At 34.1% G+C, this 26,006-nt stretch overlaps 3 protein-coding genes and 2 long non-coding RNA genes across 5 annotated transcripts; 4 read left to right on the top strand and 1 right to left on the bottom strand.

Annotated features, from left to right (window-relative positions):
- The first annotated feature begins 196 nt into the window (after window positions 1-196).
- On the top strand, window positions 197-2,774 carry LOC133868130 (F-box/kelch-repeat protein At3g06240-like). The gene is made up of 3 exons (XM_062304953.1): window positions 197-1,547; window positions 1,687-1,724; window positions 2,628-2,774. Exons 1-2 carry the CDS (start codon window positions 1,073-1,075, stop codon window positions 1,689-1,691), a joined length of 480 nt encoding a protein of 159 aa, XP_062160937.1. The 5' UTR covers window positions 197-1,072; the 3' UTR covers window positions 1,692-1,724; window positions 2,628-2,774.
- On the top strand, window positions 314-979 carry LOC133869230 (F-box/kelch-repeat protein At3g06240-like). Its single transcript, XM_062306185.1, has one exon. It carries the CDS (start codon window positions 314-316, stop codon window positions 977-979), a length of 666 nt encoding a protein of 221 aa, XP_062162169.1.
- Window positions 2,775-5,121: 2,347 nt separating the features above from the next.
- LOC133868127 (putative receptor-like protein kinase At3g47110) lies at window positions 5,122-10,862 on the bottom strand. The gene is made up of 4 exons (XM_062304948.1): window positions 9,921-10,862; window positions 9,456-9,599; window positions 5,793-7,784; window positions 5,122-5,604 (listed from the first exon to the last, which is right to left on the bottom strand). Exons 1-4 carry the CDS (start codon window positions 10,696-10,698, stop codon window positions 5,252-5,254), a joined length of 3,267 nt encoding a protein of 1,088 aa, XP_062160932.1. The 5' UTR covers window positions 10,699-10,862; the 3' UTR covers window positions 5,122-5,251.
- A 3,686-nt stretch (window positions 10,863-14,548) lies between these two features.
- Window positions 14,549-15,228, top strand: LOC133868131 (uncharacterized). Its single transcript, XR_009900295.1, has 3 exons — window positions 14,549-14,712; window positions 14,792-14,860; window positions 15,157-15,228. It is a non-coding gene; the product is annotated as an uncharacterized LOC133868131 (long non-coding RNA).
- Window positions 15,229-15,317: 89 nt separating this feature from the next.
- LOC133868134 (uncharacterized) lies at window positions 15,318-16,043 on the top strand. Its single transcript, XR_009900298.1, has 4 exons — window positions 15,318-15,392; window positions 15,504-15,575; window positions 15,684-15,755; window positions 15,847-16,043. It is a non-coding gene; the product is annotated as an uncharacterized LOC133868134 (long non-coding RNA).
- The last annotated feature ends 9,963 nt before the right edge of the window (window positions 16,044-26,006 follow it).

The following is a 26,006-nucleotide window of genomic DNA, read 5'->3' as shown; positions in this document are numbered from 1 at the left end:
TCATTTATATAGCTAGTTGAAATGACAGGCGTTGGTTGTATAAGTGGGACAAGAAAAGAGGAATCGTCATTCTTCACTCAATTCTGCTACTAAGATCGAACTGCCAAGGATTTTTTTTTTTCTTGAAGAGCGTGCGACGGGCGTGCTGCGTGGATAGACGAAAACCGTGGGAGGAATTCAGGAAAAACCGTGGGCGGTAATGGACTCAAACAGCTTTTTCTAAAGAAAAAGAAAAAGAAAAAGCTCTTCTCTCTCTCAAAAATTTTCTTCTTCATTTTCTCTTCGGACTTCGGTCCCCGGAAAAAGGAGCACGATGTCAAACAGTCTCCCAAATGAAGTTATCGCCGAAATCCTATCACGATTGCCCGTGAAGTCGGTGATCAGATTCAGGTGCGTTTCCAAGACATGGTGCTCTCTCATCTCCAGCCCCCATTTCATCGCCACCCACCTCAGCCGCGCTCTTTCCAACCCCCAATACCCATCCAACCTTGTGTTCCACCATTTCGACTACCCATTCAAGAAAGACCGATCCCCTGCCATCCGCATCCACCTGCTGTCTCTTGATGCAGAAGTACAAAAGAGAAGTTTGGTCACTCAAGAATTTGATGTCAGTGACAAAAAAGATCCATCAAATTTCATGGTATCGCGTTGCTCGTACGATTGCATGGAAGTAATTGGTTCGTCTAACGGCCTATTTTGTCTCACCAGTGGTTTTGATTCATACGTTCTCTGCAACCCTTGTATTCAAAAAGCCATATCCATTCTGCACCCTAATATTGGCCCTCGGGGATTTGAACCCGAAACTCATGGCTTTGGGTATTGCCCCAGGACTGACGATTACAAAGTGGTGAGGATTGTATATGTCGAAGGCACCACTCATTCTCTGGTTGAGATTTATACGCTTCGAACTGGTGCATGGCGCTCTTTTACGGCCCCCGGTCCTCCCTACTACTTTAGAGAACCCATGAGCGGAGGCTAGTTACGTAATGTTTTCTTTAATGGGGCAGTCCACTGGCCAGCTTGCACTCCTGAGCACCCGCACCCGTTTCGCCATTTTATCGTGTCGTTCGATATGGAGGATGAGGTGTTTCGTGAAATGGCTATGCCAAAGAGTTTACAAGGCGAGGAAACCTTCGAATTTTTTATGTCGGTAGTTGATGGGTTGCTTGCTGTTATCCCCTACAGGGACAATCAGGAGGATATGTCCGTGTGGGTGATGAAAGAGTATGGAACAGCGGAATCTTGGACTAAGCAGATCGACATTAAGTTTGAGTGTGGATCATATTCATGTGGTCCGATAGGCTTTACAAAGAACGGTGAAGTTCTACTAGAGGACCAGGAGGAAAATTTGTGTTCTTACGAACGTAATAGCGAACAATCCTGGTATCTTCACATTTATGATGTAAGTGACTGGCTTTATTTCGATTCTTATGTGGAGAGCCTTGCTCTACTGAATGTAGCAGACGGAGTTTTGGAAGTGCAAGCAACTTCGTCTCGTGTCAGTAAGCTCAAGGCCAAAGAAAAGAAGAGAAAAGGAAGATACGGATGTAAGCTTATGCGAAAATCAATTTCTATGATAACCTACCTTTTATCTCATATTAATGATAACTACAAATTGGCCCATTTTCATTCTGATGTTAGTGTTTCCATTCTGCATTCTCTCACGTGGGCTAGCTATCTTTCCAGGTTGAGACAGTGATTCAGTTGCGAGCAAGCAGGAAAAGGTAAGATATCAATAATCGTTTGTTACTCTTTCTTTGCTTTTCTTTTTTTTTTCTTTTTTTTGTTCTGTTTTTTGTTTCTTTTTTTTTTTGAATGACGACAGGGTCATGTAATTCAAAAATGTAGAAAAAATAAAAGAAAACGTTTTTATATTTGTGGTTGGTCCAATGACATTCACAACATCTAATTATTCTGGAACTTGGAAGGAAATTAACAGAACAGGTATTTATGCTCAAGCTTAGAGAGTGTCGTGTGTGTGTATCCCCATATAAGAAAGAAAAAGAGAAAAACTTAAAGTAGCAGAGCATTTGAAGTTTAGCTGCAATTAGTAGGGAATGCGAACTATTCTTTCCAAGTTAAACCTCTTTACATAGATGAAGTGATGCAGGACGGGAAAAGAATAAATTTGTTGTTCTAGTTTATTTCGATTATTAGTTTTATTTGAATTTAATTATGGGCTTGGCTCAAAGTTATAAATTATTTGTAATTCAATAATGGGCTTAGCCCGAAAGTGAGTCGCATTAGCTTAGGTTATTTATTATTTAATAATGGGCTTGGCCTTGGCCCGATAGTCACATTAGGTTTACATTTAGGGTTTAGTTTATGAGCTTATTTAAGTGTAATATTCTATTGTAATAGATAGTTTATGATGAATTAAGAAAACAGTTTTGTTCCTAGCTATGAGGTGTGACTTTTTTTTTTTTTAATGGTGAGACGTTGCCAAGGCCCGTGAGACGTTGATTTGTTTTATTATTTTCGTTAATTTGGTGAGATTCTGAATTAACATAAATTTACTTTTAATTTTATGTTGTTTTGTTTTTCCTTCCTGCATCATGAAGCCTTGATGTCCTTGTTAACTGGAATTTCAATAGAAGTGTAAACTATTTCCTTTGCTTTTTCCGCAGGAGGCTTTAATGATCCAATCCCAAGTCAAATCATGCTTGGTGGTAGTAGTTCAAATGACTTGAAAAAGAGTATTATCATGTACTGCTCGTACTACAATTATGTATCTAAGAAACTAGTTATATGATGAGATGCGCTCATATATATGATTCTGCTCACTTGCTCGCCTATTATATTTTCCTCTCTAATCAGTCTTTTTAATATCTAATTATTTTTCGCATGATTTTTAATAATTTTAATAATATGTGTATGGAAGTAATGGAATAGAAGACATCAACTAAATCCGAAAAGCTGCAGTAAATTACTAGTGATCATATAAGTGTAATTTACCTGTAAAAATATTTTTCCTTTAGGAGGGAGGTTTAGGGCTCAAAATGGGTGTTGATTGGAATCAGGACTCGATGTTAAACTATATTTGGAGTTTATTAATTTACTAAGGCTGGGTCATTGTGGGTGGCCTGGATTGATTTGAATTGGCTAAAAGGTACAAGTCTTTGGCAGGTTCGGATATACAGTCCTATTCTTGGAGCTGGAAGAAGCTTCTCAAGCTACTAGTAGTAATTTTTTCTGGCATAACCATTGGCACCCTGCAGGTTATTTGTTGGAGAGATATGGTTGTCGTGTGATTTATGATTCTAGGCTCTCTAATGATGCAAGACTCCTCTATTATCAAGAATAAGGACTGGTTTTGGCAAAGGGCTAGATCAGATGATTTGATTGTCAGCCAGAGCCAGCTACTTGAAATTACTTTTGGGGATTCTGATATGCCCCCTTTGAAGTCTAGCAAGGGCACTCATGTGCTGACACTTGGGATAATCTATGAGAGAAGCTTCTGGAAGTTGCTTGTTGGAGGTTGGTTTGGTTTTTTATGGCTAATCCTAAACATTCTTTCATTTTCTGGCTTGTGTTTAGAGACGCTCTCACTACAAAACAGAAACTGTCTTGTTGGGGTTTTAGTGGTAATTTGAATTGACTTTTTTGCTATTGTTGCATCGAGTGTAGAAAGCATATTTTTTTCAGCTACAGCTTTAGCTGCAGGATTTGGAGGGCTGCTATAAAGGCATGTGGTTTTGCTGATCCTCCTTGCTGTTGGGATGATGTTGTGGATTGGGGTCTTTCTCATTTCCATGGCAAGAGTCTGCAAGCCTGTGTAGGTCTGTTGTGTTTTGGCTCAGTGATGTATCATCTCTAGAAGCATCGTAATGACCTCCAGCAAAATACCGCATTCAGATTTTGGTCCAGGTTTTTTGGGATGTTAGAATAAGACTTCTAGCTAAAGGGAGGTTCAAGAGCTTATCTTCTTGTTTAAAGTTGGTGTATAAGTGGAATCTTCACTCCCTGTTGTAATCTGTTAGGTTTCTGTTTGGTAGTTGTCTGTTATAATCTGCTAGCTTTGATGTAGTAAGTGTTTGCTATTTGGGGTTTTGCTTGTTGCTCCCCTGTGAGTCCCGTTTTTTGGACTCGGTCCAGATTTGTTTTTGGTGTGTTATTTGTTAGTGTTCTTGTTCTATAAAGTTATAATTCATCTAAAAAAAAAATATCCTTTAAAAATAACTCAAAATTTGAAATTCGAATATAAATTATTTTTATTTACAAGTCTTGTACATCAGGTGGTGTGCATGGTCAAATAATCGGATCAATATATATAATCAACATGTTAAACTTATAATCGGTAGTTATATATGATAAATACCACACATATAATGACACGTTGATTTGAGACAGAATTAAATTAAAATTTATTATAAATGTCATTATATGTTTTAATTTTTTTCTTTTACAGAAACATCATTTAATCTTTTAAATTTTCCTTTCATTATTTTTTTGGGATAATATTTTACCCTAGCTAATCAAAGATCTAACCCTCCTCCTCTCCTCTCTTCTTCAAATCTAGCTTCTTGGAAATTTTAATTCTACTCAAATATGAAATTTATTATCTAATGCACATTTTCAATCAAGCAAATAATTTAATTAGAAGATTAACATGTAACCAATATTCCAAGAAATCAATTCTACTTTGTCAAACATTAAACAGTAATTTTAAGCAATCAAAAATTATGGAAGATTAATCCATAGTTTTTGCTAGATAATCCGGGATAGTCATTTCAATTCTCATTTGCTCAAATGACTGAATGTTGACTACCACAATATTGTTCATCCTTTAGATTTAGTGAAACTTCATCTTTCTGCTAACTGAAAATGATGCATAGCTTCTAGAAAATAATGTACATCTTGGACTGTGGGTTATGTTCAAGCATGCCATAAATCTTTGGCATTAGGAATGGTGTATGTTAGCATAACATGCAAATATAGTAATTATAGGTACAACACTACTCCTGGCACCAAAGATGCTAGGAATAATCTATAATTTTGTAATTATTGTACTTGTCTTGTTTGGCTTCATTCAATTATAAATAGACAATTTTATTGTAGAGTTCATTACGCATAAAAAATATAAGTTTTTTCTTCACAATTATTTTTTTTGTTGTCTTTTTCTACATATATGTCATGGAATATTTGTTGCAATAATATGTTAACTATGGTTTTCAAATATTAAGGGAGTCTCGTAATATTATTTCAAGATTACAAACATGAAAGAGCTATAAACAAACTTGATGCTCTCATACTAGCTTCCTTCACTATCTTGTAGAAACTTCAATTTGATCTTGTTGAGTGTGATTGAAATACTTTTTGCATTAACCCTCTGCTCCGGTAACTCTGCACAACAATGCAATGCCAACTCCATTATGGATGATATGCAATCCTCTGTAGAAGCATAATCACTTTCGGTTGTCAACAAATTGGCATCAATGACTTTAGTTACTGAAAGGGCTGATGATTCCTCTACCCAACGCTTCAAGCTCATTTCTCCAACAAACATGTCATCAGTAGGTTTCTTTTTTGTGAAAGTTTCCATCAGCAAAATACCATAACTATAGACATCGCCACTTGTAGAAACAATTCCTTCCAACCCATACTCTATTTGGAACATAACAAGTAATCATGAGAACAAAATTATGTATTGCACGATAGTGAAAAAAAAAAAATTTTAAAAAAATATATATAAAGTGCTAAAATGAATATTCTACCAAAAAGCTATAGTTATTAGTGTATGCATGAGTAGCATGATAGACATGCAAGTTCTAGTTGTAGGCTAAAAATATCACCTGGTGCCATATATCCAATAGTAGCAAGAGTCATGGTGCGCATCATAGAATCCCCATCACCTAATAGTTTGGCAATGCCAAAATCAGCAACATGTGCAACCATATCTTCATCTAATAAGATATTGGTGGGCTTCAAATCACAATGAACAATAGGTGTTGAATAACCATAATGAAGGTATTCCAGTGCTGACACGACATCGATCATTATATTTAGTCTTTGTAAGATACTCAAACAGCGGTATTGAGAATACAACCATTTCTCTAGGTTCTCATTAGGCATGTATTCTAATACAAAAGCTTTGAAGTCCATGTTACTACAACTGCTGATGATTTTAAGAAGATTCCGATGACGAATATTGCGTAGTACCGCACACTCTGTATCAAAACTCTTGAAAGCCCCTTCTACTACCAAGTTAAAAACTTTTATTGCAACAATCAATCCATCTGAGAGAGTCCCTTGGTATACTGATCCAAAGCTTCCTCTACCAACTAAATTGCTTACACTAAACCCTTCTGTTGCTTGTAAAAGTTCTTGTTGGGAAATTCTTCTCCATGTTGCTAGTGGTAATGACTTTTCTTCCACTGGAATTTTCGTATTCCTTTTTCCACATCTTGTCCAGATTAACACAAGAGCAATTACAAGCACTGTTGACCCAATCGTTGGTAATACATACTTTAGTATACGTGTTGCTTCAGTCTTTTTTGGTCGAGAAACACCTTTACAAGGAGGAATTTGCAATCGAGGAGCACCACAAAGTCCATTATTTGACATGAATGATGCAGCAGAGAAGTTTACAAATGGTCCTCCTACAGGAACTTTTCCTGTTAGTCTATTAAAAGAGACATTTAGATATTTGAGGTGTGAAAGTGCTTCTAAGGACTCGGGAATCTCTCCAGATAAATTGTTACTGGAAAGATCCAAAAATTCCAAGCTAACCAAATCACCAAAAGATTTAGGAACTGACCCTTGTAATCGATTGTCCGCCAAGGAGAGACTGACTATATCTTTGAGGCCACTGATTGTTGTTGGGATATGACCAGAGAGTTGATTTCTTGATAACTCTAATACTCTTAAGACCTTCAAATTTTCAATCTTGAATGAGAGAGGGCCACTTAGAGAATTTGATGAGAGGTTGACCTCCAAGATATACGTAAGACTCCACAAGCTCAATGGAATCGTAGAAGTTAATCGATTAGAGTCTAAGTAAAGAGCTCTTAGAGAAGTTAGATTCTTTACACATGCAGGAATCGGTCCAGTAAGCTCATTACCACCTAAATACAACTTAAACAAGCTTTCTAAATGACAAAGGTCAAATGGAATGGGATTTCCCAGTCTATTTTTATCAAGTCTCAAAAGTTGAAGCTTGTGCAATCTTCCCACAGTAGTTGGAATAGGTCCAACCAATTGATTGGTCCGTAGGGACAAAGTCATCAAGTTGCTTAAATTGCCTATCTCTCTAGGAATGATACCCTTGATATTGCAATTATCTATGTAAAGCTTTTGAAGAGAAGTAGAGAGATTTCCAATAGAACTAGGAAGGTTGTCATTCAATAGATTATTTGACAAATCTAAAACGTTTAGATTTGCCAAGTTTGACAAAGAAGAGAAAATGTTGAGCTCTGGAGTGGAAGAGTCAATGATCAAGTTATTTCCTGCTAGGTTGAGCCAATTGAGGAGCCATAAATTACCAAGTGATTTTGGAATTAAGCCCGAGAATGAGTTGCCGTTCAGATCTAGTTGAGTGAGTTCTGAAGCATTGGAGATAGAGCTAGGTATTGTTCCACTTAGTTTGTTTCCTTCAAGATAAAGACGCTGAAGATTTGAGCCTACATTTGATGGAAGATGGCCTGTGAGGTTATTGAAAGGCATTGCAATTTCTTGTATTGTTGAGATATTGAAGATCTCAAATGGAATTGGTCCAGTAAGGTTGTTGCCACCTATATTGAACAACTCAAGGTTTTGTAGATTACCAATTTCTCTTGGTATTGCACCTAGCACAATATGAACAATCATGCATTATTATTCAAAAAAAGGAAAACATTGTGCTTTAAATGAATCATACATTCAAGTGAACAGATGTCTAATAAACCAACCCAAAACTTCAAACTAAGAGCAAATTAATAAATAAGCCACTCTGCCCACTATCCTCGTTTAAGAAGGAAATACCCAATAGGCTTTGGTTAAATGGGTGTGGATTGAGGAAGCAATTAACATGCTTGGCAACTGCAAATAAATTGTGTAAGACCAACAATTATTAGTCAATGAGCCCTAGTATGTTTTTTCCTTCTCTGTTTTTGCTTTTGGTGTTTTTTATTTTTTATATTTTTTAATTTATTTTATATATCTCCTTAAGTACATGCATAGGCTTGTGATATGAATCCACATACACGAACAGAGCAAAATGTTTTTGGAGCATTTATTCAAGCCAAAGGGTTTTTCATCAGACAAAAAATTTATCGAATGTCTTACTAAATGCAATTTTCTGCTGACTAAAAGTAGCAGCAATGCTTTGTGATTAATACTTTCGGATACTTGCAACAAACCACATAGAGAGTAAATTATATTTGAGTTTTAAGAAAAATGAAAAAATGAGGAAACATATAAAGGAGATCACAGCATCCGAAAATTAATAGGAAAAAGTAATGGGGATTTTGGAGGACAAAGATTTCCTCTCAACTGGCTGGGTTAGAGGAACTTAATTCTTCCAACCTAATCTATAAAAATGAAATATATCTATTATCATGTAAAAACCATATATATATATATATAACATGTGAGATGGACATACAGTTTTAATAAAATTTCTTCCAATTTATCTTTACTATTAAAAAAGCATGTGATTTTTACATACTCAACAAACACATGTCATTTTCACGTGTCTCAATCCACATATACGAATAGAGAACGTCATTTCCTACATGATATTGATCCTTGAAACCAAAATGTTTTGCATCAAACAAAGTTATATATTTCTAGAAGGGATTATTAACTGCATTTTTTTTGCTTACTAATTTTACCAGCAATGGTTTATCGTAGTTGATTTCGGTTTTTCAGCTCAAGACACAGGGAATACTAACATTATTTATTTATTCATTTAAAAAAAAAAAAAAGGAAAGCAAAGGAGAGAGTCTAATTATTGATTATGACATATCCTAAATAATTTTTAAGGGTAAATTATTTAATTATGCTCACAACTTTTTCACTTAACATTCCTACATTTTCATGCTGACCATAAGTGTTAATCAATCCAATTTAAGACCATAATTTATTTCCTTACATTATTGTGTTGCATGGTCAAATAATGCTAGTTAGCAGATTTATGCGCTATTAGAGAAAAATTGATTCATCTGTTAAAATTCTCTTCTTTTGTCTTTTGTTTTACCTTCTCAAAACAAAGGGTTAATTACATTTTGTCCTCTTAAACTACCATCCCATTTGCACTTACATCCCCAAATTATGACTCATTGCATTTCACCCCCTTAAATTGCCACTCTGTTTGTACTTACATCCCTAAATTAGGGCTCATTGCATTTCACTCCCATAAACTACCACTTTATTATGAGCAAGTCAATAAGTCCGATTTGGGCATTAAAATTGACAAAATCCATGGCACGTGACACTTCATCCATATAATTAATCAACTAAAACAGGACTAAACATACCTCCAAAGTTGTTATAGCCAAGGTGTAATGTGGTAAGCATGGTTACATTCCCAATTTCCGGAGGTACCCTTCCTGTGAAATTATTAGGCCCCAACAATAAAACTAGTAGCTGTTTGCACTTGAATAAAGTGGATGGGATAGTCCCTGTAAAACAGTTATCAATTTCGAAACAAATATTAAAATTTGCTTAAGTGGCTAAAGACTAAAAAAGAACACTAAATTAAACATGCCTCCACAGTTTTTTCTTCTCTGATCACATGGCAACAACTATTTTAAAAAGTAAAAACATTAATGCACTGAAAAAAGAAAAAAGATTAAAACAAACAAAAAAATAAAATAAAATTGAAAGATCTTTTTGGATTAATGAATGAGAAATTTGACGAGATATGATTTTGTAACAAATAAGTTAAGTCAATGAAATCATCCATATAATCAATCATTTAAAGTAGGACTAAACATACGTACCTTTAAAGTTGTTATTGAAAAGATATAACTCTGTGAGCTTGATTAAGTTTTCAATTTCTGGTGGTACACTTCCAGTAAAATTATTATTCGCCAATGATAAATATTCCAGTCGTTTGCACTTGAACAAGGTCAATGGCAGTTGGCCGAAAAATTGATTATGAGATAGTCGAAGCCAATACAAGTTGTGAAGGTTATCAAACGTATCCATAGGGAGTGGACCAGAAAGCCTATTACCACTTAGGTCAATGGCTTGCAGTGAAGATATGTTGGAAATAATAGAGGGCATCATACCAGAAAGCATGTTATTGCTGAGATCTATTCCTTGCAAGCTGTTTATGTTGAAGATGGAGGATGGAATAGAGCCTGAAAGTTGGTTATAACTAAGATAGAGTATTTGCAACCGGTAAAGATGAGCCAACTCGCTGGGTAGAGAGCCATGAAAACTATTGTTTTGGATGCTTAGACTAACAAGAAATGAAAGGTTTCCCACGTGTGGAGGAATAGTGCCTACAAGGCTCATATAAGAAAGATTCAATGCGATGACTCGACGATGACGGAAACCACAAGTGATACCGATCCAATTACAAACAGAGGTGTTGGTGGACCAGTTGTGTGTCAAAACATTGTGAGGATCATAAGAAATTTGAGCCTTTAAAGCAAGAAGAGCATATTGATCTGTGGTAATGTTGGGAGAAGTTGCAACAACTTGTCTTGCCAGGTGAAATTGTACCGTAAGCAGTGCCACGAAAAGGGAAAATATTAAACGAATTCTCTCCATGGGTAGTGTATGTTGGGGATTAATGGGAATTAGTGGGAGTTCAAGTGAGACTCATATATAAGAGGGTGAGAAAAAGAGGGTGAGATGGTTAATTGGGCGTTGACGTCATTGACTACCAGAAGTTTCCGACAGACAACAAAAGCAAACAGTTTCATCAAGTAACCAATGAATTTCCTGGTACATGCAGATTAGGTCCAAGTCCTGTAAATCACCATCCTCATCATGACTTTCCTACCCCCACCTTTATAGCCATGATGAAGACATTCCAAGTCAATGTCAACGAACATTAAGAAAATTGGGGTGTGAATACAACCAATTTTCCAAAATCGCAGATGACTTTGACAAGACTGTCATCAAGGACGTTCTGATCGATTTTATTAGATGGCAAATTTTCAATGAAGACTGTCATCAAGGACGTTCTGATCGATTTTATTAGATGGCAAATTTTCAATGAAGACTGTCATCAAGGACGTTCTGATAGAAAATAAAATTTTTTAGGACCGACAGTGAAGATCAATTAATTTTATTCTCACAAAAGACAAATATTGATATTTTTAAATGTTAAAATATTAATTAAATTATTAAATTATTTATTTCTATTGGTTTAAGATTTTGGAATAAATTGTGACTCGATGTTAAATTCTATCAACAAGATTCTAGACTCTCTTGCACAAAATTTTCAAGTATCAACGATTGAGTCCCCTGTTTGATAAAATCGTTTCCCTTTTGTTAAACGTTCGACTTAATTACTCCACCAAACGATTTCGTGGACCTGGGTGTAGAAATAGACATGATGGAGATATTCCATCTATTTGCAAAAACCTTGTTTTCATCTAGCTATATATACACATTAATTTGCTTGAGAATGTCGAGCACCACAGGGTAGAAATAGACATGAATGGAGATATTCCAATGCAATGTGAATGGTCATGATGTTCAATCTTTCAAATTATATAAATGTTAAGCTTATAGAAATCAATTCTACTTTGTCGTGATACAAAAAACAGTAATCTTAAGTAATCAAAATTATGGAAGCTTAATCATTTTGCTAGATAATCAGGCCAGGGGTCAAAGAGGGTAAAACTTAGTCCTTTCAATTCTCATTTGCTCAAATGACTAATGCTGACTACCGCATTATCCATCTTTATTGACAGCCAAGTTTATATTAAAAAGCAAAGTAAAAAAACTCCCACGCCAAAAACAAAAATAAAAAATAAAAAAAAAGTCCAGAAAAACAAAGAATAGAAAAAGTAAAAAGGTTGAAAGATGTACAAAGTTGCATCTTATTCGATATACCATCATAAAAAGTTTTAGCTTTTTTTTCTTTTTTTTTTCTTTTTTTTTTCTTTAATGTAAGATATAATAAAATAAATAGTTTTCATGAACTAGCTTTTATAATTTGTTTTACAGTACCACCAAATCAAGCTGAGTTTTAGAAGAATTTATTTTTCTCAAAGTGAGACGTACGTTGAAAAAGTCTCTCTTGAGTCTTGATTAACGTTTGGTAAATCTCTCAAAATTCAAGAAAGTAAAAACTTCTCCAGTTAATCAGTGATATATTTGAGCAATTTTTTTATTGTTTTAATTTTTAATTTTTAACTAAAGTCTAGTACAAGAAGGCAAATGGAAAGCCTCAGCAATAATCGTGACATGTAATAAATAATAGCACAACTCCCAACAAACACCAAGCGAGTTGCTTTGCTCAAGTTCTTGGTACGAGAGATTAATAATGCAACGAGTATTATTGGCATCTGACCTGAAAATTTATTCCTAGTTTAATTATATGATGACTTTTCTACTCCCAATTTATTGTCGGTGGGGGAATTTGATGACAAGTTCGAATCCGAAACATTTCCGAGGAATTAAGATTTTTTACAATTTTTTTAAAATTTGAGATTCATGTCATTTTTTACGCTGAACAGCATGAAAAATATTATATATTAAAAATATCACAGGTTATCGAAGCAGCGAAAAAAAAAATCATTCATTTTTTTTTTCTTTTTTTTTTTTAAGTAACGTTTCTTTTTCATTAAACCAAAACACAGTTTTTTGCTCAAAACTTTTATATGACATAAATGTAAGAATTTGATAAAAAAAAAAATATATACTCAATTTTCATTGTTAACATGTCACGTTTTTAATATGTAACATTTTTCATGCTGTTCGATGTAAAAAATAACATAAATTCTTTAAAATTTGAAAATCTCAAAATTTAAAGGAATTGTAGAGAATCCTAATCCTTTTCAAGGGCCCAAACGATGGGGACATTTCAAGGAAGAAAATAGGATCATCGAGCCTATTGGATAAACTTCTCTGGTTTTGTTTTTTTTTCTTTTTTTTGAAATATATAAAAAAAAATCCCTTAACTAACAATCGATTTTAAAATAACTTCCAAGTGTGTTAAAGTGATCTATCAAACTACTTTTGTTTTTCAAAAAGACAATTTTTTATTATAATACCATTATTCTCTTAAAAACTAAAATAAAAAAAAAATTTAATATAATAAGAGATAATTGCACCATTGACCCTTAGAGTTTGCTTAAATTACAAATCACTCACTGTAGTTCAAAAAGTTTATGGAGGATCCTTGTGGTAAACTATAACTACAAATTAATTCATGAACATGTATTCCATTCACCAAGTTAACAGATTCCATTAGTCTGTCACGTCACACATAATAGGAAGTCGACACGTGTCCATTACGATAAAAAAAATATAAAATCTAATAAAAATATAAATAAATAAAACAAAAATATTTGTATTCTTTTTTTAAAAAATAATAATAAAATAAAAATATTGAAGGGGTCGCTGCCCCAGTGGCTGGGGGTGGCCGCGCGCCACCCTCGGCCGTGGCCACCCCCGACCACCTATAGGGTGGCGCGTGGCCACCCCCAAATTTGGGCAATCACCCCTTCAGTATTTTTTATTTTATATATATATATATATTTGTTTTATTTATTTATATTGTTATTATATTTTATATTTTTTTTATTGTAATAGACACATGTCGACTTTCTATTGGATGTGACATAACTGACTAATATAATCTGTTAACTTGGTGGACTTGGTGGATGGATAACATGTTCAAAGATTGATTTGTAATTATAGTTTACCACAATGACCCTCCATAAACTTTTTTATCACAAAAAGTTTAGGCCAACCCGAAAAACCAATGGTATAATTATCCCATTTAAAAAAAAAAAAAAAAATGCAAAATCAGTCCACGTGATTGGCTTAAATTACAAATCGCTCAACAGGTGACTGCCTAACCTAATGTTTCGCCACTTTTACAATCATACCCTTAAAATTTTAAAAACTATAATGCGGAGTTCCAATGTTTAAAAATTTTGTATTGTCAACACTACCGTTAAGGTTTACGGTCAAATGATATGGTAAACAAGTGAAATGTCACTTACACCCCTAAAAAAATTTATAAAATAAAATTTTACCCTTAATTAACAAATAATTTTAAACTAAAACTCGTTGGAATCAAACTTGGCCACTGAGAGAGAAAAAAATTGCGGGGGTGGCGCGTGGGTCAAGTTCGTTAAAGAAAGAAAAAAAAAACAGGGAAGGGGCGGGGGGAGGATTCTCACTGAGAGAAGGAGCCCATTGGAGGAGGGGAGAGAGAGACGAGCTCTAGAAGATGAAGGGACGCTCGCTTGTCTCAGTAGACGAAGGGGCGCTCTTGGGAAAGGGAGACTATGATTCTGTAGTTCGATGGGTTGAGGGCCAGTATTCTGATGTATTCTCTTTAGCCCTTGCTCTCTAGCTCCATAATCTGCGAAATTGCAGATTGGGTTGAAGGATGGTTTACTTCTGAGCCAGCGAAATTTTGGATTTTGCCATTGTCTGTTCAAACATAGATTCGTGAAGATGATCCTTCTCCTAGTAATAATCAGATGACATTTTATCTTTTACCTATAACTATTCTTGTTACGGATTTCTTAAAGGGCAGGATCTTGATGGTGTGCTTCCACCTTCCCTGGTGAAGCTACCCTACCTAAAGACGATGTAAGAAGTCACCAACAATTTGTTCCTGAAAATTGATTTAAGCTTCTAATCTAACAGCCCACTTTCTTCTTGCTTGTAGTGACCTCACTCGAAACTACCTCGCTGGTACAATACCACCCGAATGGGGTTCTACAAAGTTGGAATACCTGTAAGTTACTTCTTGAACGTAAAATCACTACTTATTCTAAAAAGAGTCAGCTCATAGAAATGGGTTAGTTTAATCCTTTAATTTATATTTTAACGCTCTCTCCTCACATGTGAAGCCAAACTCTCATTTAATTAATGAGGTTCAACATGTGAAATATCTAATTAAAATAAGAAGTGATTGGAAACAAAGTTCGAATTTAGGACGTTTAACTCTAATACCATTTTAAAACACTGAATTCATGTCTTAGGTTGGCTAGTGAATGCTCTTTCTTATTGCATTAAGCTGATCCATTGCAGGTCCATTACTGTAAACAAGTTATCAGGACAAATCCCAAACTACCTGGGAAACATTACCACTCTTATATACATATATGTATGCTCGTATTGTATCTTTCATGCTCACCCTTTTTCTAAACTTTGATTTGCTTTAGCTGAGCTTTATTATTGACGAATATTTTCAGGAACATAGAGAACAATCTGTTTTCTGGAATTATTCCCCCTGAGCTTGGGAATTTGGTTAACCTGGAGAATCTGTCAGTGTTCTTTTTCAATCTTTCTATTCATTTTCAAATCATATTTGATTATTCTTTTCTTAATTATCCACTAAGTTGAACTAGTCTGAACACCCCATTTGATGACTGCAGTATTCTTAGTGCTAACAATCTCACTGGAGAGTTGCCAAAAGCTCTCACTAATCTAACCAAATTAATGGAACTGTAAGTGGTTACTACCCATTTCTATACTTACAGTAATTTTATACATTTACTCGAAAAACTTCAGCTTTCTATGTTATTCAGTCTTATTTTCAATTTGGCTATATGCAGTAGGATTAGCAGTAACAACTTCACTGGAAGAATACCTGACTTCTTTCAAAGTTGGAAACAACTTCATAAATTGTACGTGTTCTATTTTTTTTTCCCGATAATGTTAAAATCTCTTCTAGTAGAACGTTCTGGTTCTAACCCATTATAATTTTGTTTTTAACAGAGAGATTCAAGCTAGTGGTCTTGAGGGGCCCATTCCTTCTAGCATTTCTATCCTGAGTAGTTTAACCGAGCTGTAAGTTCTGCCTTCGAAATACACTTGAGTTGCATAATCTATTTCGCATCTTCATGTGATACTCAAATTAACAAGACTTGTTGCTTAAGACACTAACAGTTATTAATAATGCAATTTAGTGCAGAAGGATTAGTGACTTACTTGGTGACGACCCACCCACTAAACACCGGCGCCTTTGCTCCACAGCGTTGACAGCATCAACCACCGGCGACCCATGGATTTTTGGGTCTCCGACCACTCGACTGGAGCTCTTTCTCTCTCACTCGATCAATCTCTCTCACGGTCTCTATCTCTCCGTGTGCGTGACAGTATGCAGAAGAAAGGAGAATGAAGAAATGGGGAGAGGAGAGATTCGGCCGAGTGGGGTGTGCAGAACAGAGGAAAGAGGAAGAAAAGAGAAGGAAGGAGAAGAAAGGAAGAGGAAGAGAGTGTGCGTGGAGAATAGAGAGAAGAGAGGAAAAGAAAAGAAAGTGGGAGAGGAAGAGTGACGTGTTGGTGTGTGTGTGGTGCGGGCCCTGGGGCTGAAAAGTGAGGGAGAAAACAAGGTTATCTTCTCCATCCAGCCACAGGCTTACATGTGGCAATGGTGGGATATCCTTTATTTTTAAAGCCCTAACTCTCTATAAATTACGGTAGCTCCCCATAACAAATTAATTCTTTCATTTGTTAATTGATATTTAATCCACAATATCTAATTCAATTAAACTTACACTTATAATTAATTATTTACTATACCAGGGTTAGTTAATAATATTAATTAACATCATATAAATATAACTTAGAATTTATTATTAGTCTCATCTACTTAATAAATATAATTTATTAATTACAAAATTCCCTATTTATTTTCTCGGTCTTTACAAATATCACTTGTTTCTTTTATATATTTTCATCACAAGTCCATGTGAATTCACTAAGTCTCCCCTCCTTAGTTCAAAACTTATAATTCAAACTATGACTTAGGGTGAATCATACCTAGTCCTCCATACCTTTTACTTTATTTTATCTTTAGTGCCTCAAACTCTTAGTCATTTTCCACATATACAAGCATGCATTTTACTCAAAACACATATGCAAGTATGCACTTTACTCAAAACCATTGAGTAAAGTGGTATGACAAACAATCATACATGGGCTTACACGAACAAATAAGGAAATCGCTCCTGCATTTGTTGTTCAAGCATCCATGTGGCTTCTTCAACACCATGATTTCACCACAGAATTTTCTCACACTTGATAGTTTTAGTCTCAATTTGGTGTTTTTTGCGATCCACCACTTGCATGGGTAACTCTTCATAAGTCAATTTTGGTTGAATATCAAGAGGCTCATCACATGTGAGGGATCATGAACACATTTTCACCACTGAGGAACGTGGAATTCATCATGAATGTCCGCCAAACTAGGTGGCATCACGACCTTGTACGCTATAGGGCTCAAGCTGTATGATAGATCATCTTGTTATCATAATCCTTCAGTACCTTGAACCCTCAATGTAGCCTCATATTTAAGTCTATTCGCAAAAAGACTTGGGTGAACAGAGTGGATTTCACACACTTCACCATAGAAGTAACTCAGGGCTTGACTCAAACATAAGCCAAATATGCTAGTGTATCCTCTCAGACACTTTTATTTCGTAGTCATTTATTAAAATAAGATATTTTAAAATTATCAACTTTATTATTTTCATTATGTTGCTCCTCCGCAACCTGTCCGGACACCAACATGCAATTTCAGATTTTATTGAATTTTTAAATGTTCTTTTACTATTATTTTAGTTACTTGTTTAATCTATTTAGCATTAGTATCTTATTATCTTAACTTGTATCTATTGGTTGAATTCCTAAGGAAACGTCTTTCGCCATTTGACTAGCTGTCTCGGTTAATGGTTGTCTCTTCGCTATGGTGTCTTCTGTAGGTGACCTGCCATACATGATTAACCTTTTTTTTTTTTTTCAAAAAAGAAAAAGAAAAAAGAGGAAATGGGATTAGAGTGTTTTCTTTTTCCTTCAGCTGCCTTACCCGCCGCCCCTCTTCCATTTTCTTCTTCTTCAACACCACCCTGTCGTACCGCCCCCTCTTCTTGTAAATCTTGGTTTTGTTTGTTTCTGGCTTATGGGCATCCAATAATCCTGGGTGTTACGGAATTGGGTTTTTTTTTTTCGATTTGTAATACGAAGTTGATGTTGGTTGTCAAGAACAGAGCGCTTTTCAATATCGAGGGTTGCTAGACAGATATTTTAGAATTTGTGTTGCATTTGGAGGAATATTTGGTACGTGATTCAGTTGTCGGTGAAAATGGAGGCAGCGGTGGTGGAGCAGGGAAGAGACAGAGTTGGCCATGTTAAGAGGGTTAGGTATGTGAAGAAGGGTATTGCGAAGAGAAAATGCTGCCGGAGAGTTCAACGGCCAGTGCTGCAGGAGCTTTTTCTTTTGTGCCTAGACGTCTTCAAAGGCCCCGGCACCGTTCCTCCTACTCGGGATGTGTTGAAACTACACCGCATTCTTGGTATGTTTCACCTCACTAGCAATTCAGATAAATAATTAATATCCCTTTCACCAGTCTAAAATGGGATTAGATTATTATTAGCCCTAACTTAAAAACAAAAGCCCAAGATTCAAATTGGGTCAAACGGATCGTGTCGACCCGACCCGATACGACCCATTATGCTAAACGAGTTTTATTGGTCGTATCGGGTGACCCGTAAAATTGTCGTGTCGTGTCTGGAGCCCTGACCTATTAACATAAACGGGTAATGTTTGGGTATAGCTTAAACAGATCGCGAGTCTCCACGGGTCGTGTCGAGTACTTGTTTTGCCAGTCCTACCTTAACAGCATAGGCAAGAGGCACAACAAATGGCATGAACTTCAAAATGTCCATCAACCCTTCCCGAACTCGCACTAGATAGTTGCAACAACAATCAAAAGCAAGTTGTTGAGGGGGAGGCACTACCGACAAGGATGAACGAACTCCGGTCGTAAAAGTCCCTTTCACTAGATAAAAAAACTACAGCGCCTAATTCGTTGTAGATCTAGTAGTATGTTGTCGGGCCTTAAGTGGAATGAATGGTGCTTCCCATAATCATGTTAGTAATTCAATTAATTACCTAATCAATAAATAATAACAATTTTGACGAGTAATGCAAGGAATTTTTTTTATTATTATTTTCTTTTTATTCTATCAAAGTTGATGACTTGACGTGACTTTTAAAAAAACTTTTGGATCAAAATTCAAAATAATCCATTACAAAGTCAATAATGATTTTAAAAGTCACACCAACTTCAAGATGATAAAAAAAAAAAAAAAAAAATGACAAAAAAAAAAAAAAAAAAAATGACAAAAAAAATTGGCTTGTAGCATTACTCAGTGCTTGGGCTCACCAATTATGATATTTTTATGCACTCTATTTTCTTCTCCTTTTTTCCGTCATTAACCCCACCAAAACACCTATCGAATTGAAGAATTTTTTTTTTCTTTCTTTTTTCAAAAGAGCATTGAGCTTTGTTGGTGCAGTTTTCTGTCTAGTGACCTGTCAACTCATGATTCGTTCTTTCGATGCCCTGAGCCTTCAATAATCTACAAAATAGCGAGAACACATTGGTGGTTGGCCAACGTTTCTCCCTCTGATGCCTAAGTCAACAGAGAATTCTTAGGAGTAAAATGAGATAAATCAAAATGTTCAGATGGAACATTATGGCCTAGTTGGGCTTAACCCTAAGGTTCTCAATGTCCAACTACTAGATGACTTCAAGTAGGAGGGATAGGGATTCCGTATTTTTAGGCATACCGGAGTAGTGGAGGGATAGGGATTTTGGATTTTTAGAGATCTTGGGTTTTCCTCTGAGACTGTCAGCTTGATTTGACCCTGCAAATCCATAGACATGACTAGAGTTATTTTTGTCCTTGTAAATCTTTGTTGCGTCAGAGTAGATTTACCTTGGTAACGTGAATCTCCGTAGAGCTATCAGGGCAGGGACCTCCGCATATCCCTCTTATGTCTTCTTAAGGTGATCCCGAGGCAAAGCTCCATAAGCAGGGATACATTCCCAAACAGGTGGTCAGGACATTTGATAAATCATGTGGTTCATATGTGATATTCAGACGTTCGACCGAATCATCTCGAGTTGGCTGACCCGACCGGGTCTCGATCCGATTGCGGGCCCACTTTTTCTCGGGAATAGTAATTTCCCCAATAAGCTTAAATATTTATTTATTTTTGGTATTAAAATGCTAATCACGTCAAATCATATAGCATGCTATTTGCTACAATAAAAATCTTATATTTTTGAGAGCTAATTTATTCAAGAAAATATTACATTTTAGTTTTTTTTTTTTAAAAAAAAAAAAATTCTTAAAAAAAAATTTAATATGAAAACTTGTCTGTATTTTCATTTTTCACCAAAAACTATTTTGATTAAAACAAAAAAATTTAATATAAAATTGGGATAGCCTTTATCTATTCCACTCGTATAAAACAGTTTAATACAATTCGGTCAACATTTGTCTTTTGCAATCACAGTTTAATCCAATTTAATACAATGCAGTCTAATTCTACAAGTTCAATCATGTGTCTCGGACTGAAAAAGACTTTCAAACTGGTTGAAAGACGTATTTACTATAGACCAGGGGTGGAAGGAGGGAGTCGAGAGGGTCAATTATCTTCCCCACCTTTTAAAATATCACCTAACCTTGCTTTCTTTGAATACAAGCTCATTTCAAAAAAAAAAAAAAAAAAAACCTTGGTATAATTTTTTTCTATCCTTGGAATGCCCTCAGCAATTTATTAATGGGCAAACTTGCCCCCCTTTTACCGTAGTTTTTTTTTTTTTTCATTTATTTTTTTCTTTCTGTCATAACTCATAAACGTCGACTCATCTCTATAACTAGGTAAAAAAAAATAAAAAAATTGCAGTCCAGAGGTCAAAGAAGGGACGAAGTGGAAGACAAGGCAGATATATATTTTTTTCCCTGTCTACATGGCAATTTTTTTTTAACAGTCAAAGAAAGTCTCAAGTTTAGAAGTTGTCAACAACTCCAAGGTTAAAAGAATATAAAAATAATTGTTTAATATAATTAAATCATCAAATAATTGAAATGCACAACTTACGAAAACTCAAGTATTAAACAATTACAAGTCTACAACTCTACGGGACTACAGCTACAAGGACTTGATCTGAACAACTACAAGCCTACAACTCTATGGGACTACAGCTACAAGTACGGATCATTAGGTTTTTTATTTTATTTTATTTTATTTATTATTTTTTGTAATATGGACGGATCAAATCTTGTGAGTTGTGGCTTGAAAAAAAAAATATTGTATTGTTGTTTAGAGCAGTGGGTGTGTCATAATCATAACTGTCATATCAATTTTAGACTTCAGTTAAACTTAATACCATTGTTATCCTTTTGTTTTTCTACACTTTTTTCATTCAAAGTGTTATTTTGCAAATTACTAAACAGTCTGAATTCTAAAAATGTTAAGAACAAAGTAACGCATGCTTTGCTAAAAGGTGAGCCGCTTGATTAGCAGTCCTCCTAATATATCTGACCTCAGCAAAATTGAAACTAGGGAGCAAAGCTTTTTGTATCATCAATCAAAGACCCAATAGAGCTCCAATTCAAATCAGATTTCTACCTGCAACGAGTTCCCTTTGAAAATCATGTGCTGGAAACCTTAGACTCAATTAAGAGAAACTCCACTTCAAGCTCCCGGCTAAAACTTATCCAACAGGCAATTCAGCAAGAAAAGGGTATTGCTTTATAAACGCAGTCATCATCGGTGCCGGTTATAATAAAAGAAATGTGTGTTTTGGTAAATATTTGGGTTGTAATTTTTTTTTAATATAATAATAAAAAATGATTGATATAATATAAAGTAAATGGGATTGTTTAATTTTTTATTTTTTATTTTTATAAAAAAATAAAATAAAATTGTTAAAAAATAATTTATATGATATGAAAAATGAAAAAAATTGTTAAAGAGTAATAGAAGCGATATAAAAAGGATGAAAATTTTTAGAGTCGACTTTCTATCTTTCGTCGAAAAGTGGCAAGGCTACAAACAAAAAGGGTATTACGTTGACTAGCCAATTGCGTGTGTGTAGTGACCATTAACAATTCGTCAACGGACTACACTTTTTAGTTGATTTTGATAGCTAATCGCTAAAAAGCTCCCAATATTGACTCTCTAAATAAATTTATTGAATGCTCTTTAATTATTTTATTTTATTTTTTAAAAAATACTCTTCAAATGTGGAGAGCAAATGTTGAGAGAGAAAGATGTGATAAAATAAAAAATAAATATAGAATTATTTTAATAAAGAAAAGAAAGATTCAAAGGGTGGAATATATATAATATATGGCGTTTTAGAAAAGAGATTTTTATTTTTTTAAAAAATAAACTACAATTTGGCTAAACTTTGACTGGTCCAATATCAATGTCCTTGTGATGATATATAGAAATCCGATGATCGATTGCATTATCTTTTCCAATAATAGTTTATTAGTTTCATGACTTCACGAAGATTTTCTTGGCTTACGTACGTTATGGTATGATAATTGGTTTGATTTAAAAGGAAGGTTAGAAATTATATTTTTATTTTATAACAATTTTATATTGTTGATGTGGTAGTTTTAATTAATTCTTAATTTTTTTTTTTGTATTTTTAAATAATGTATGATTCAATAATTGATTAAGACTGTCAGGTCGGCATGCATTATGGGATAAAAATATAATTTTTAGCATTAATCTTAATTTATAGTCTATCCCTAAAGGTTTTAAACGTGTCTCTTTCACATTAAAAATATACGAAAAAAAAATTCATATTTAATCCCTAAGTTTTCATATGATTTGAATTTAGTCCTTAAGTTTTCAATTTTTAAACATAAGGTCATTAGCTTTTGCTCAAGTTTCAAATTGATCCCTTTATTAATTTAATGTCAAAGTTAACAATTATATTTTTTTTGTTATATGTATTTCATTTGACACTTTAGGGTTCATGCTAGCATCCAATACAATGTCAATGTCCATATCAGTATTAAATTTAACGGTTTTCCATCTAATGTTACAAATCTAAAAGATTAAGATAACGAAGAAGATGGTTTTTGTTTCTAGAGTTGGCCGGGCCTTCTTCTTTTTTTTTTTTTTTTTCTTCTTCGCTTAATGATGTGGCATTGATATTGGGTGCTAATATGGACACTAATGTGTCAATTAAGATATACATGAAATATGATAAACTATTAATTTTAAAGAAAAAAATGATAGAGGGGCTTATTTAAAATTTGTGCAAAACCTAAAGACCATATTCTTGAAATTAGAAACTCAAGGACTAAATTCAAATAAGATAAAAAACCTAAGGACTAAATTTAATTTTTTCCAAAATATAATTTAAATCTCGATTTAAATTTTCTTATAAAAATGGATCAACTTGGCAAAACTGGACAAGAACAAATTATTCCAAGACTCGCTCTAATGTGAATGAGACATGCACGCTTTTTGAACCGAAGAGAATGGCAGCCTGTCGGTTCGACATGGGGAGGGTTTACCCAGTGAATTGAAGCTTAGAGAAGATAGACATACTATCCATGCCAGTAAGACTAGCTAGATCGAGCATGGCGTAAATATATAAACCTTTCACATTTTATATATATGTTCAAAGTCAAAGAAGCTTTTAATACAGAAACTGGTTATATATAAAAGAAGAAGAAAAAGTTGCCGTAATTAGTCGTCGCATTCAAGCATTCCGGCGAGATGTGTATCATCTTTTTCATACAGGTTTCCACACAGATCTCACGGCAAACAAAGCAGGCGGTGGAGGTGGAGGCGGAGGGCAAAATGGTAAGACCAGGGATGATCAGCTTCACCCTTCAAAAGCTCATATTATTGCTTCTATGCATGGGAGCAATATTCACAGTCAAAGCCCAAGTAGGACGTCTTCCTGCTGATGAAGGTAATTAAATACAGTTTCTTCTTCGTCTTCTTCTTCTATATATGTTTTATATTTTTATTGAGGCCAATAATTTATTAAGGGTGAAAGTGGATTTTTGGCCAATGAACTTTTTGGGTGGATGAATATTAAGGCTAATTTGTGGTATGAAGGTGGGCAAAGTAACGGTTATTCGGATAATTAGGATTTGGGCAAAATATTGGAAAAGATGGAGTCTATATAAGATGTATACGTCTAAATAAATTTTAGACCGTCTAACCACTCACTTGAGTAAATGATTCCATGAAACCTCTTTCACATCTGCTATCCAAAGATCTCTATTTTAGTTTTTCAAGTACAGCCCGTTGGAAGGGTCATGGGTCATTGATTGGCTATTTGTGCAGAAAGTTCTTGAGAGCGGCCAATTCAAGTGCTTTTTGACTTATATCCCTTTAATCAGTATATTTAAGTGCTTAACATGAAATTTTCACGTTGAATATAAGATTGTCTTCTTTTTTTTTTTTTTTTTTTTTTTTAAAATAGAGATTAAATTATTGAGCATTTTAAGGCAAATTTAATGGGAAAAAAAAAAAATTGATGAGGTTGGTTTATAAATGCAGTGGAAGCCCTTGGTGAAATAGGTATACAAGTGGGGAAAAAAGATTGGAATTTCAGCGTAGATCCATGCACTAGTAATGACTCAAGCTGGGCAACACCAAAATTGGATTTGAGGCCACTGTACAACAATTCTCTAATCTGCAATTGCTCGTTCCCTGCTGGCTTATGTCACGTGGTTAAATTGTATGTACCCTTCCATTTCATTTACCTTGTACCATCCATGATCCAACTATGTTGAAATTATGAATAGATCAAGTTTTTGTTCAACCAAAATCAGAAAAATTAGTTAAACTTGACATACAAAGTCCCTAATGGCCTTTTAATCAGATGACATCACCTTTCCTCCCATGCAATTCCGTCTAGGCTAAGCTCCTTACTTAACTTTGGATTAGAATCTTAAAATTTTAAAGAAATTGTAAATTATCAAATTATGCAATTTAAGCCCTTTTTAAGTATTGAAAAATGCTATTTGTTTATTATTATTATTTTTAAATGGAAAATTGTCGTTTATTAAAAAGGTAGTAGGTTATCGATGTAACTACAAAAGAATTTCCTCACAAAAGACTTCATCTTCACTTTTGCAAAAACATCTATTCTTAAAATTAAAAGATAAATTTTGACTCAATTTTTTTTTACAAAATAGAGAGCAAGAACTTAGTAAAAATATACTCAATTCTCAAATGTAATATGCCACCTTATTATTATGTGGCAATTTCCAAATGTTTTGATGCTTAGAAATAGCCAAAATTTCGAAATTTGAGAAGAAAAAATTATAGGGGATTGTGATCCCTTAACTTTACCGATCCATACTCTTCTTTTTTTTTTTTTTTTTTGTTTGTTTTTGAAAAAAAAAAAAAGAAAGAAAGAGAAAATGTACACATATTGATTCTTGGTAGTTGTAGTCAGTATGCAATATTTTCAAAACATTAAAATATTAAAACATAAAAAATGTTTTTTTTTAAAAAAAAAATTGGTGACCCATCATCCCATGGCGCCATTTTTTTTTTTTTTTTTTGAAATTTATAAGAGAATTTGTCTTTTTGAGATTTTTTTGGAGGTGTTACAGTCTTTTCATGAGACAAAAATGGTACATTGCAATTTTTTGATAGTTTGTAAGAAATATTGTTTCAATTATAATAAGTTTGAGAAAGATATTACAAAATTTAGGAGCGAAAATGTGGATACAATTATTACTAATATTTGTATTTGTATCTGTATCTACATTCATATAATGCGGTTATTACTTTTAGATATCCGTATATGTATCTGTATCATGCGGTTATTATCAATATACGCGCAGTTATTGCGGTTATTAAATACGGTTATTATCCACTATCTTCATATGATGTAGTTAATGTTTTGGATTACTATCCAAATTTGTATGTGAGCTTAAATAAATTAATATTTTACTAGTTAAACAATTCATGATTATTAGCTATAGAAGGTCATTGTCTTATAAAGTAATTGAGATTTGGATTCCCTAAAGAAAAAAAGAAAGAAAAAGAAAGTAAATGTAGTGAGGTATGACTTTAAGATGATAAT

Source organism: Alnus glutinosa, chromosome 5 (genome assembly GCF_958979055.1).
Source record: "Alnus glutinosa chromosome 5, dhAlnGlut1.1, whole genome shotgun sequence".
In the NCBI taxonomy this organism is placed as follows: Eukaryota; Viridiplantae; Streptophyta; class Magnoliopsida; order Fagales; family Betulaceae; genus Alnus; species Alnus glutinosa.
The sequence above is the reverse complement of the archived record's forward strand: the minus strand, read 5'-3'. Positions and strand labels throughout refer to the sequence as shown.

Bases quoted from the DNA above. Each gene is read 5' to 3' on its own strand.
- LOC133869230 (XM_062306185.1), top strand. From the start codon at position 314: ATGTCAAACAGTCTCCCAAATGAAGTTATCGCCGAAATCCTATCACGA.
- LOC133868130 (XM_062304953.1), top strand. From the start codon at position 1,073: ATGGAGGATGAGGTGTTTCGTGAAATGGCTATGCCAAAGAGTTTACAA.
- LOC133868127 (XM_062304948.1), bottom strand. From the start codon at position 10,698: ATGGAGAGAATTCGTTTAATATTTTCCCTTTTCGTGGCACTGCTTACG. The intron at 9,600-9,920 runs GTACGTATGTTT...ACTGTTTTACAG, and splicing joins TTTCAATAACAACTTTAAAG to GGACTATCCCATCCACTTTA. The intron at 7,785-9,455 runs GTATGTTTAGTC...ATATTGTGCTAG, and splicing joins TGGCTATAACAACTTTGGAG to GTGCAATACCAAGAGAAATT.